A 13319-nucleotide genomic window follows, 5' to 3' on the forward strand; every position below is an offset into this window, starting at 1 on the left:
AAATGAACAACTTTATATACTCATGCATGAATTTTCCAAACTCTTTTTAAAGAAATAATTTTTAAAGTAGCCATTTTTGGTCTAAAGACCTGTTCTTTTTTTTGTTCTATTTTTTGCTCATTCTTTCTTTTTCTTCTATAAATAAGCGTACTGCTGTAGCTCGAGCGCCACCTAGAGGCCAAACTGAACTCTGGGTTTCCAACAACTGGAGGGGATTTTACACATTGTGATGTCATGTGAAAAGGGTCTATCAGCTTTTTCACTTTAGCAATAATAAAATTATTGTTTTTTTCTTTGTACAGTTTTGATGTTTAACCGTACTCATAATAATTCCCTTTAGAAGTTGTCTTTTTGCTTTTAAATTTTCTTTATTCAATTGTTATTTCTTGGTTCACTTAAGAGATTTATTTATACATTACTATAGTTGAGGAATACCTTAGACAAACGTTATTAGATCTACTTAGTCTTACATGCGTTTTGGAGTCAAATTTGAACATTGTTATTAGTTACAGTGTGGTGACGTCATGAGAGCTTACATAAAGTTTACCCGAAGCTGTGTTTTCCTCTTAAGATTTTAATTTATTTATTATTTCCTGAATTAAAAACTATTTTTACAACTATCAGAAGCCTTTTGACCATATTGGGATCGAATTAAGCTTTGTGTTTGTTTCTTTTTGAATAAAGTTTCTTCACGTGACCAGGAAGTAAACAGAAGGAGGGCCTGGCAGCGTTAGCAGCGTTAGCTTGTGTTCGGAGGACAGCGTTGTTTTGTTCTGACGTCTGTGCGGTTTTTGGACAGAAAGGACAATATTTGGTTCGTGTTGAAACTCTCTGAATTTTCTAAGGCGTCGTAAATGACGAGTTGTACGCGAAGACAACGTGGCTGTGATTGTGAGACTAGCAGATGATCGGAGCTGCTGCTGTTCAGAGGACTTTGGTGTTTGTTGGAGCTGAAGATCTTCTGCAGCTGCAGGAACCATGTCTTCATTTGCTCAGAAAGAGTCTGTCAGTGAACAGATTCCCGCTGATGAAGGAACCGTCGTCCAGAACGAGGAGGAGCTCTGTGGTCAGCGCAGACTGCTGGATGTCACCTGGAAACCGCAGCTTCAGCTTCACGTCATCGGTATGTTCACTGCATCCACTCGCTGATAAACAGATGGATGCACGTCCTCGAGTTCCTTGTCTGGTTCAAAGCTGTGCGTCTAGATTGCTCCAATATTGCTCCCGGTTTTCATTACACTGCTAATTTTCCTTGTCGTTGTGAGGGGCTGCAACAACGAGCTATACAGGCTGGAGTTGCTACGCTAGCTTGTTGTATACGCAAAGTTGGACGCCATATTGGATAGGGCGAGATGCCTGTTTACTGCTGTGCTACAACTGCACAAACTGAGCTGGAAAAACAACAATATGACGTTCACAAGTAAATTATAGCTGTCTGCTAATAAAGGAGAACATAATTTTTTTTTTTCCGGAAGATCTGAGTGATTTTTACCCAGAGTGAGTACTATTTTGGGGTTTTTCTTTACTTATAAAATGTTTACTAAAATTAAACATTTTATGGTCATTTTAGTGCATCTGCTAAGCTGTATCTCATTGTTTACTGATATTTCCAATATGGCGTTGCTCTATATGTATCTTGGACAATAGTAACAGGCTAGCGTAGCATTTCTAATAATATAATTAACTGAGACATAAGCTAATGGGAGAGAGTATAAACGAAGGGAAGATGGGAGATCAGCAGGCAGTTATTGCTGCGATCGTTCTGTTTTTTTTCTCTGTGTTTGGAGATCAACATAAACTGCAAATAAAACATGATATATAATGTGATATATACAGTCTATGGAGGTCAGTTGTTTATTTATTAGCATACAATAACCAGAGTTAATAGACACATTTAAAGTGTCAGCCCTGGCTGCTGTAGCATCACATACAGAGGACTGGAGGCGTCCAATATTGCTCCAAAATGAACCAAATGACTCAAAATGAACCAGATATTAGCTTGTTTTAAATCAGATCAGTTAATTAATTCATCTGATGAAAGCCACGCCCACAGATGAAGATGTTAACATAAACAAAAGACGTACTCCATTCAGATCTAGTCGTGTGATCGCCTTATTTGTCTTTTGTTACTTTATGGCACAGGGCAGGACTAACTTCATGTAAGTTCATTCTGTGATGGTGCTTTTTTTTGCATGCAAAATTTAATGTTTTTACTCTACTAGTTTGCTAATTATAGTAAAATACATTTTCCGCAATTGGACAGCGTCATTATTGATTTTTTTTTCATCTTTAGTAAATGGAGTGGTGATCAGCTGTAGTTTTATTTTAAAACTTATGAATCGCATCGTTTGACTTGAATTTATTTAAACAATTAGAGTACTTGATAATGGAGGAAACTGTCCACAAAAATGATTTTTAACACTGAAGATGATAAAGACTCAATTGAAGAAGTTATAGGAAATACCAAACTTCACACAAAGAGGCAGAGAGCGGACAGCTAGATAGAAAATAGAACAAGTAAACGCAAAATATTTGTCTTCAAATCTCATGCTTTCAGCACTAGAGAATGCAATTTGACCTTTTTTAAAATAATGTGTTTTTTTTTAACTTCATAAATATCAGCTGCTGTGATGCCAAAAACTTCACCAAACAGAAAAACAGCCATGTGAACAACTCACTGGTCAACTTGGCGCTGTTCCACTCACACGCACTCATATCATCTCACTCGCAACAGTTTTAAAACACAGGGATTTTTATGTTTTAATGTATTCACGGCAAACTTATTTTTTTCTTTTTTCTTATTCTTATTTAGTGATTAAACTTCGTGCGGTGACACATGCCAAAAAACATTCTGGTGAGGAATCTGCACAAATGGCGCAAGCAGATGGATGGAGAAAAAGTAAAAACGGTTTTGTAGTGGAGGTGCAAAGAAAGTGAGCAAAAATTAGAAGAACTGATTTGAACGTGGATTGTTGAACAAAGAGAAATGTCTGCGTGTCTCCAGGAAAAGGATCTGCATGATAGCAAGGAGGATTTTTGATACAGAGATTGATAACACTTCAAAGAGAAAATAAATTTTCACAGCCAGTGCTAATCAGAACATGATACAATGTACTTATTTCAATAAATCCTGAAATGCTCATATGGTGGTTTTGTCTGCCTTTTGTTACCAAATTTCTAGAAACAATTCAATTCGATTCACAAAAGCCTGAATTGATTAGTTTCCGATTTTTTTTTCTCTCGATTCTTTTGATTCTTTAATTCAATTCATTTTTGAGTTTACACATTTATACAAATTTGTTTAGAAATACATTAATAATCTACTATATAATTTGAATATATTTGTATTAATCTGATACAGTTTACATACTGTTACATTTATTATTAAAATAATGAGATTGTTAATATCATACAGTGTATTATCTAAAGTAGAAGTTCTAACAAAAATGTTCAGATCATGTAAACATTGTTCTGCTTTTCCTGGAGGACGTTTCAATTTGGCCACTAGGTGGCAATCGCGCAATAGAAGAGCACCTTATTCAAGAAGAAGAAGAAAATATGACGAAAAAAATCGATGCTTCAGACCACACATAGTTACTTTAAAAAATATTTCCTTAAAGGAGTTTGGAAAATTCATGCCTGTGAGTAGAGTGCCACTCAAATAAAGTGAGTAAATAAAGATGTTCAGTTAGTCAGCAAATGTATATTTAGGTCAACCGAGCGTTAGCATTAGCCGTCCTACAGGGAATTCTATCAAACGTTAGCAACAAGCTAGTGGACTTTAGCTTTATGTGCGAAATCAATTTATATCTTTTGTGAATCGATTATTTATCTATTAAGCTTAAATCGATTAAAATTGGTTGATCTTTTTTTTTCAACCAAGCTTTACAAGTTTCACCACAAAATGAACCCATTAGCCATTACCCTTCTATCTGTAATGACGTAGAATTCTGTCTCCAATAGACAGCTGCCATAATTTGGAAAGTGATGAAGAAACTGATTATTGGTTATTCTATTTGACCATCATTTATCCAGCCAAGACAAATTAAGAAAGAAAATTCTTGTTTTCAACTGGGACCTGGCACAAGACATAGACAAGCACCAGAGATGCGGCTACAGGAGAAAAGCCAGAAACTCCTATCACAGTTTGAGAGGAAGAAATGTCGAGGTTTAGCCAAAGCCATTCTTGTACAGGAAGCCTACACAGATGCTGTGTGAGATGTTGTGTTTTCACAACACAAGGACCAGACTGGAGTCAAATGTGAAAAGTATAACATTTATCTTTGCCTAAGCAAAGAAGACAACACATTTTTTCCATAAAAATACTGGAAATTATGATGTTGTATGAATAAAGGTTTGGAATAAAACTCACACTGGAGATGTCCCAAATGTAAATTGTATTTAATCTTCTTTTTTATGTGTAATACCTTAGTTTAATTAACTACTTCAAATAACTCACCATCTACTTAAATAAAAACCTGACGGAATTTTCTGGGATCCCCTCTCCACATGGAGCAAGAATTGCAATGCCAACAAAGCTAATCCCCAAGTGACACAGCCACTATGGCTGAGTGGCTGAGCTTCACAAGGAACGGAATAGGGGACAGAAAATCAATGGTCACCATCCTCTTTGCACAGTGTGCATTGTGTGTTGGTATAGGGCAGGGGTCTGCGACCTTCAAAACTTACAGAACCACTCAGGTCAAATTTTCACGAACCAAAACCCAGCAGGAGCCACAATGCCTCACTTCAATAATAATAAAATAATAAGAAGAAGACACAGAATTGTATTTATGTCAATTCTACCATTATGATAAATAAAAAATAAATTATTTTGCATGAATAAAACATAAATATATGGAGGAATTTTTTTTTTTCAAAATATGAAACAGATTACAACCTTTGACAGAGGTTCACATTATTTCCTTTCAAAATATGGGACACCATGTGTCACATGCAGTAGAATCAGTTTAATACTGGCAATGTAGTACCAGGTAATGTAATATCAGCAGTGATTAAAAAAAAAAAAGTTTATTTGACCATTTATGGTGGATCTCTGCCAAAAATACATTAATCTAACTCAAAAAATAAAATATACCAAATTGTGACTCTAACTGTATTTCTTAACCCATAAGTTGCACTTTAATATTGTTCAAAAATAGGAAATCCATTTTATAATCCAGGTCACTTTCATTCTGGTTGTGCTTTCTGACGTCCAATTGATTTTCTGTAGTACACGGTGCAAAAAAATGTGATGCCTAAAATATTTTAGCTCAGTACTGTTAGTTTTTTAAAACTTAATTTTTCTTTAACCAGAGAGCCAAAGTAGAAGGATTAAAGAGTCACGTGTGGCTCTGGAACTGCGGGTTGCAGACCACTGGTACAGGAAGTGTGTATCAGAAAGTATGGTTGGTATTAAATTCGTGGGTAATATTTTCAAAAATGTAAAAGTTTCTTTGATTACGTTTTTGAGCCACATTCTTGTCTCAAAACAAGATACCTTGAATCCGAGCTGGGTCTTTTCTGTGTGGAGTTGACATGTTCTCCTAGTGCATGCGTGGTTTTTATCTAGGCATTCCGCCACACTGTTAAACTTGCTACATAGGTAAAGTGCCTTTTTTGAATTGTCCCTTAGGTGTGGATGTCTGTGTATTAGTGGTTATGAGGCCTTGTGTCAGGCTGGTGATCTGTCCAGGGTATTTCCAGCCTTCGCTCAACAGTAGACTCCAGAATCCCCATGACTCCCAAATGGTATTTAGAAAATAAATGAATGGATTTTTTAATATGTTAAAAAAAAAAACTGCCGGGCTAATTATTGAGTTGATTTCAATTTTTATTGGTCCTTTACAACGCACAAAGTCCTTCAAAAGTATAAAATGACTCCTTCCTGTGTTTTTGTCTCTGCAGTCCTCCCCCAAGATTGGGTGAGTGAAGAGGACAATTTCTGCAACCAACAGAGGACCTTCAGAGTGGAACAGGACAATACAGAACTTCCACAGACTAAAGAGGAACTGAAGGAACCAGAACTACTGATTAAAGAGGAGCAAGAGGAACCAGAATCTTCACAGATTAAAGAAGAGCTACAAGGATTTTGCATCAGTCAGGATCAAGAGCAGCTTGGTCTGAAGCAGGAGACTTATACCTGGACGGAGATTCCCATTTATGAGGAAAACGAGCATAGTGAAGCAGACCTAGACAATCAGTTGATCTTTAATGCAACTGATAGTCAGAATGAAGAAGGAAGCCAACATGAAGAATCAACATCAACTACAGATGAAGAGACAGACCCACAGAACAGAAGTTATGTCCAATATCTGGACGGCTCTAGCATGTCAGAAAGTCAGTGTGACTCTGTTAGAAAAATGGTAAAGGGTAAAAGTTTTGGTGACTGTTCTCAGATCAGAATTCAAATGAAAACTCAAATGGGAGAAAAGCCCTTTCCTTGTAAAGAATGTGATACCAGCTTTAGTGACGCATCTAATCTCAAAAGACACATGAGAACTCATACAGGAGAGAAGCCCTTTTCTTGTAAAGTATGTTATAGAAGTTTTAGTCAAATATCTCATCTCAAAAGACACATGAGAACTCACACAGGAGAGAAGCCTTTTTCTTGTGAAGAATGTAATAGAAGTTTTAGTCATGACTGTAATCTCAAAACACACATGAAAACCCACACAGGAGAGAAGACTTTTTTTTGTAAAGAATGCGGTACCAGTTTTAGTCGTAAATACAATCTCAAAAAACACATGAGAACTCATACAGGAGAGAAGCCTTTTGCTTGTGAAGAATGTAATACATGTTTTTTTCAAATATATGATCTTAAGAGACACATGAGAATTCACACAGGAGAAAAGCCTTTTTCTTGTGAAGAATGTGATAGAAGTTTTAGTCAAATATCTAGTCTCAAAAGACACATGAAAACTCACAGGAGAAAAGCCTTTTTGTTGGAAAGAATGTGAGAGAAGTTTTAGTTCAATATCCAATGTCAAAACACATTAAAACTCATACAGGAGAGATTACCTTTTCTCGTGAAGAACGTGATACCAGTTTTAGTTGTATATCTAGTCTGAAATCACACCAGATCTCACACATGAAAGAATGCTCCTCTTGTAAATAATATGATACAAGTTTTAGTCAAATCTCAATGTCTCAAAACACACAGAACCAGCAGAAGCTTGAAGCCAGCTATCAAATCAACCTGAGCTTTTATTATATGTACACAGAGCCACAACCTGATTCCGCCATACCACAGGGCACTGATGTGCTAATTAAGTTTGGAGGCAGAAGTGAATATTGAATGCAAAGAAAAAGCATAGTTTTCTGAAATCTGACATGTGCTGAAAACACTTTTTTATTTTTTTCATATGATATTCTAATGTTCTAAGACACTGTTTTAGGTTTTTAATAACTGTAAACCCCAGTTATAATAACACTGTAAAGATACCATACATTATAAGTTTCACCTTGTAAAATTATTGAGAAAAATATTTAACTTTTTTAGAAAATAAATTATGTAATATTTACCTGTGAAAATAAATGTGTAGTTTTGAAATGCAACAATTAATTCTTAATCTCTCTTGCTTTTTGTACTGGCATTTTCTGGTAACCCTACCGCTCTCCTTGGCTTGTTTACATTAAAAGTGGGGCCATCTGGACCCCACTTTTTTATCATTGATTTTCACTAATGCTCATGGCAGGCATAAAATCCTGTCCACATTTGTCATGGAAGGAATCACATATGGTGGCCGTGGTGCAGTGGTAGGGCGGTTGAATCCCGATCGGAAGCGAGCGGGTTCGACTCCCGCCTTGCCCACCCATGTGTCGAAGTTTCCTTGGGCAAGACACTCAACCCCGAATTGCCTCTGGTGGGAGGTTGGCGCCAGTGTTCGGCAGCAGAGCCACCACCAGTGTATGAATGTGAGTTTGAATGGGTGAATGGGTCTGTGACTGTGAAGCGCTTTGGGCCCTCGAAGGAGGGTAGAAAGCGCTATACAAGTATATGACATTTGTCATTTACATATCAATATATGGTTGGAGTCATCTGGACCCCAAAGAGAACGGAAGGGTTTTTTATATGTTTTCAATTTAAACACAAAACCACGTCCACCTGTCATTGGTTCCAACAAAATAAGGTGAAGGTTCTGGAGTGTCCGTCTCAGTCTCCTGACCTCATTATTATTGAGTCACTTTGGGGAGATCTCAAATGGGCTGTTCAAAAAAAAAAATGGCAGAACATAAAGAAACTTGAGGTTTGCTGCCAACTTTTGATCAGGATCATTTGAGAAGTTTCTGTTGTCATTATGAATCAAAAAGTGTAAAGACTGTTGTTTAACAATAAATGGCTTAATCCAACCACTAACTATAAGTGGAAAAAAGTTTTTCTCTAAAAATAGCCAAAAAATGAAAGTTTCTTCCAGAGTATTTAAACTTCTGAGCACAAGTTTAAAGTATATAAGTTTTTGAAGCATACAATTTTGAGCTAAGTTGAGCTGATACATGTAAATGTTTAATGGCATATACTATAGCTCTTTTCTACCTTCCACACTTAGGCCCCCACCGAAATGGCAGTCAGGCCCCCCCTGACATCTGTGTGGGATAGCAGATCAAGGGAATCTATCCATTGTCAGCCACCTGGACCAGGGCTGGAAGAACTGCCATATGGGCCCCCAGTGGCAGAAAATAGAGAGAGTACCAGCCCAGCCAGAGAACAGCCCTTCTGCTGTCCGAGGGGGGCTTGCACAAAGTCCCACCCACAAGAGAGCCCCCTCAGCCCCAGACAAGCAATCCACCACCCGGGCAAAAGCCAGGGTCCCCCAAGGGATACCTTCCCCAACTCCAGGCACCCACCCACCTGACCTACAGGACCAGTGCCAACCGTAGGCATAGACAACCTTGGCAGCCGCCTAGGGTGCAATCTGCTGGAAGGGGCGCCAAATCACAGTGATTATATATATTATGATTTTTAATATGACTTTTATTTATTTATTGGACTCATCTGAACTAAGTGTCTACTATTTTTATGTTTATCTGATCTACAATGCTGTTGAACTGTGTCCTGTCCTTTGGTGTTACGTCTCTGTATTCTGTTGATATATCTTGTAAAAACAATAAAAAAGATTTTAATAATCTTACTTCATACTTTTTAACCAATGGATTCAAGGGTATTGTTGAGTCTACTGTCTGGAGAAAAGAATTGGAGAATGTTTGGGATGGAGGCAGGAATAGTTGTGTTCATCTTTCCCATAATCCTGTTGAAACAATCCTCAATAAAATTCTCCAAAGTGGTAAAAGCTTGTTTATCTTTTTTTGTTGTTGTTAGTTAACTGATCTATCTTAATCTGGCGGTAAAATGAAATACGACTTGTATGTTTGTTCAACTACTTACCAAATTGAATTGTCTCGTTGGGTATCGCGATACTACAGCATCACCAACCCCCTCTTTTAAAACTAATAATTACCAGGGTCTACACCAGGGGTCTGCAACCTGCGGCTCCAGAGCCACGTGTGGCTCCTTTATCCCTCCATGGTGGCTCTTTGGCTGAAGAAAATGAAATAGTAATTTTCAAAAATTTGGAGATTAGCTTTTAATTTAGCAACATGCTAACATTTTTGGCTAATTTGTTATCTACTGGGGTTTTTAGGCTAATTCAGAGTTTAGTTTCTATTTTAGCAACAGGCTAACATTTTGACAAATTTAGTTTACTGAAGAATTGTGGGCTAATTTTGGGTTTGGTTAATAACATTGAGATTTTTTTGGCTAAATGGTTATCTACTGAAGTTTTTTAGGTATAATTTGGAATTTAGCTTCTATTTTAGAAATAGGCTAACATTTTTGATTAATTTAGTTTACTGAGGGATTTTAGGCTATGTAGGAGTTCAGCTAGTAATTGAGCAAGGAGCTAGCTTTTATTTGGGCTAATTTGGCCTCTAATGAAATGATTTAAGCTAATTTGGACTTTAGCTAATATTTTAGCAATATGCTAAAAATTTTGGCTAATTTGTTATCTACTGGAGTTTTAGGCTATTTTAGAGTTTAGCTTTTATTTTAGCTACATCCTAACATTTTTGACTGATTTAATTTACTGAGGAATTTCATGCTAATTTGGAGTTCAGCTGGTAATTAAGCAACGAGCTAGCTTATTCGCAAATTTTCCCTCTCCTAAAGGTAAAAAGTAAAAATGTTTTTTTTTAATCACATTTTGAAAAATGCTCATTTCTTTTTATATGTGTGCTTTTGTTTGTGCCAAAAAATAGATATAATTCATATTTATTAAAAAAAAAGATGAAACAAAAAGAAGGTAATGAATGGAAATCCAAATTTCTTACACGCCAAATTAAGACTACGCGGCTCAATCTAGGTTCAGATCAGTAGAAAACAAGCCCAAATGGCTCTTTTACTGTTAAAGGTTGCCGACCGTTGGTCTACACAATAGTTCAGCAAATGTGTTTGGTGATGTACATGTCCCATCAAGTTCACAAGATCTTTTCAAGTACAAATATAGAGATATTTTTCATGCTTTTCGCCTTTTGAGGTTTCAAACCTCTGCTCCTGGACATCAATTGTGTTGAGAGGGCTGCTTGGTATTGCTGTAATACTATTGATGTCCAGGAGCAGAGGTTTGAAACCTCAACACCACTAACAAATGGCAGAAACCCACAGTGAAGATCAGACTCCAAACTTCTGACGTTCACGCCCACTTTATTCGTTACAGGAAAGATTTGAACACAACGCTGAAAACTAGAAAATATGAATCGCAAACACGAGACACAAACACCAGTTTGTTTTTGTATTTATCTCTTATAATTTTTTGGGGAAAAAATGTCCTCACTAAAAGGCTACTTGCTCACATGACACAACAAAATAAAAATGACAGCTTTGGTTTAAAACAATCATATGTTTAGTGATCAAATACAAATTATAAGAATCACAGATGTATGCAAATTATCTCTACTATTGTCAGTAAGAAAAACACAAATCATCTCAGCATAAACTAGATCCACAATGTTCAACTAAACAACTTTAAACCAAAAGCAATTCTACAAAAATCTACTAATAAAACCAAACATCAAAAACTAACCATTGCTTTGAAATTGTTTAACAAAATTTAACAAAAAAATGAACAAACAATTCTAGTACAAAATGTATTGTAGATTTAAACTGCACAAAACCCATTTTAGACAAAGATTTAACAAATTTTTACTCATTGGTACAAATAAAAAAAAAACATTTTTGAAGAATCCCATATTTTTTCTCGGTCAATTCAAACAGCGGGGCTTACTGTATAGAATAATTACACATAGGCTTGTAATGGATCAATCCTTTATCTTTCGATAATTGTGGTATATGAGTAACAAAAACCTAAAAATGAGTCTCAGAAAATTAAAGTATATTAGAACTATCAAAAAAAGGAGTGTTTTTAGCACATACATCAACTGCTTATTGCTTTGCAATTCACTTCTGCTTCTTTCTATTTAAATTGCTTGAAAATGATTCTCTAATCCATTGATTTCTACGATTCCAGATGGAGAGACCATTTAAATCAAAGGTGTCAAACATACAGCCCACGATAGTTTAATCCGGCCCAGTCATAAAGAGAAAAAAAAATAAGGATGTCGAGAAAAAAAGCAAGTCTCTAGCCCATTTCTGTGGTGAGTTGTGGTTATTTAAAGAAATTACCACAATGCGTAATTCTGCCACTAGGGGGAGTGAAAGAAAAGAAAGACCGGCAGTACAAGAGATCAAGATATAAAGATAATAAACACTGTATTAATAAGTGATTAGGTTGGTTGAGGTAACCGAGAAAACAAAACGAAATAAAGACAAAACGACAGACAAGTTGAACAAAGGTTATTTTACTGTTATGTTACCACCCACTTGAGATCAGATGGGTTAAATGTGGGCCCATGAACCAAAATAGGTTTGACACCCCTGATTTAAAGGCTCAGAAACCCCTTGGCAAATGTTCAAAAAGTACATAAGTCAATTAGAGTAAAACCCCAGCAGGTTTTTGCTAGAAATCCCTAATTTTTTAAGACAGAAAACATGTTTTTCTATAAGTTTGTAGATTTTCCTAAAAAGTTTATAAAAATGTTCACACAAAAATAGGCTTTTCTCCTGTTCTCATGGGTGATTTGAGGTAAGTTTTCCTCTCATTCATTCCAAGAAAACAACTTTTCTGTCCTTGCGTGAATTTTCATGTGTGTTTTGAGATTAGATGTGTTACTAAATCTTCTATCACATTCTTTACAAAAATAAGGCTTTTCTCCTGTATGGATTCTTACATGTCTTCTGAGATAAGATTTTTGACTGAATCTTCTATTGCATTCTTTACAGATAAAGGGCTTCTCCCCTGTGTGAATTCTCATGTGTGCTTTAAGCAGATATTTATGATTAAAACTTTTATCGCATTCTTTACAGGAAAAACGCTTTTCTTTTTCGTGAGTTTCCATGTGGACTCTGAGGAGAGACCAAAAACTAAAACCCATACCACATTCTTTACAGACCCATTGTCTTTCATCAGACACAGCTGTCCTGTAGACAGACAAATTGTGTGGACTTATTGTTCTTTTAACAAACTGTATATAGGAAAGTCCATTTTCTTTTGGAGATTGTTTATATTGCTTAACCAAAGTTTCCTTCTTAAGGTTTTTTCTAACATCAGAGTCACACAGACTTTCTGACATATGAGAGCTGACCACACTTTGGACATGACTTCTGTCTGTTCTCTTCCTCTGATCTCTGTTCTGTGGGTCTGTCTCTTCATCTGGAGTTAATGTTGATTCTTCATGTTGGTTTCCTTCTTCATCCTGCCTATCCATTACATTAAAGTTCTGCTGATTGTTTAGATCTGCTTTACTGTTCTCATTTTCCTCATAAGTAGGAATCTCAGTCAAGGTTTCAGTCTCCTGCTTCAGATTAAGCTCCTCTTCATCCTGACTGATGGAGAACTCTACTTGCTCCTCTTTGATCTGAGGAAGCTCTAGTTCATCTAGTTCCTTTTCAATCTGTGGAGGTTCTGGTTGATCCTGTTCCATTCCAAAGTTCCTCTGTTGGTTATTCTGCTCCTCACTCAGATGATGATGGGGGAGGACTGCAGAGACAAAAAGACAAAAGAAGAAACTGTTTATACTTTTAAAATTTTTTTCTTTTATTTTATTGTTTATCCTTAAGGCTGGAAAGCTCAGTTGGTTGGGTGTAGGACTGGTGCACTTGAAACCTGGTTTCGTTTCCCAGAGGGTGCAATGAGCCCTGTGGATCTTTAGCCAAGAATCTTCACACTGCTGCCTAACCCATGTAGCCACAAGGAGCCATTGTAAAG

The 13319-nt window shown here is 36.4% G+C and overlaps 1 protein-coding gene and 1 long non-coding RNA gene across 4 annotated transcripts in view; one reads left to right on the forward strand and one right to left on the reverse strand.

Annotated features, from left to right (window-relative positions):
- The first annotated feature begins 517 nt into the window (after nt 1-517).
- Nucleotides 518-7560, forward strand: LOC112142242 (zinc finger and SCAN domain-containing protein 2). Of its 3 annotated transcripts, XM_024265516.2 has the most exons (3): nt 535-1123; nt 5908-6621; nt 6874-7560. In XM_024265516.2, exons 1-3 carry the CDS (start codon nt 979-981, stop codon nt 6957-6959), a joined length of 945 nt encoding a protein of 314 aa, XP_024121284.1. In that variant the 5' UTR covers nt 535-978; the 3' UTR covers nt 6960-7560. The 3 variants fall into 3 exon arrangements, with proteins under 3 accessions (XP_036071104.1, XP_024121284.1, XP_024121283.1); XM_036215211.1 differs by lacking the exons at nt 5908-6621; nt 6874-7560 and adding an exon at nt 2813-3214 and having other exon boundaries at nt 518-1123; XM_024265515.2 differs by having other exon boundaries at nt 537-1123; nt 5908-7560.
- A 3122-nt stretch (nt 7561-10682) lies between these two features.
- The window catches only part of LOC118599634, a 7825-nt gene continuing 5188 nt past the window's right edge, over nt 10683-13319 (reverse strand). The window contains exon 2 of the long non-coding RNA XR_004949066.1: nt 10683-13091. This is a non-coding gene — a long non-coding RNA (uncharacterized LOC118599634). The remainder of the gene's footprint in view (nt 13092-13319) is intronic.

The sequence above is a fragment of the Oryzias melastigma genome, linkage group LG2 (assembly GCF_002922805.2).
Source record: "Oryzias melastigma strain HK-1 linkage group LG2, ASM292280v2, whole genome shotgun sequence".
In the NCBI taxonomy this organism is placed as follows: Eukaryota; Metazoa; Chordata; class Actinopteri; order Beloniformes; family Adrianichthyidae; genus Oryzias; species Oryzias melastigma.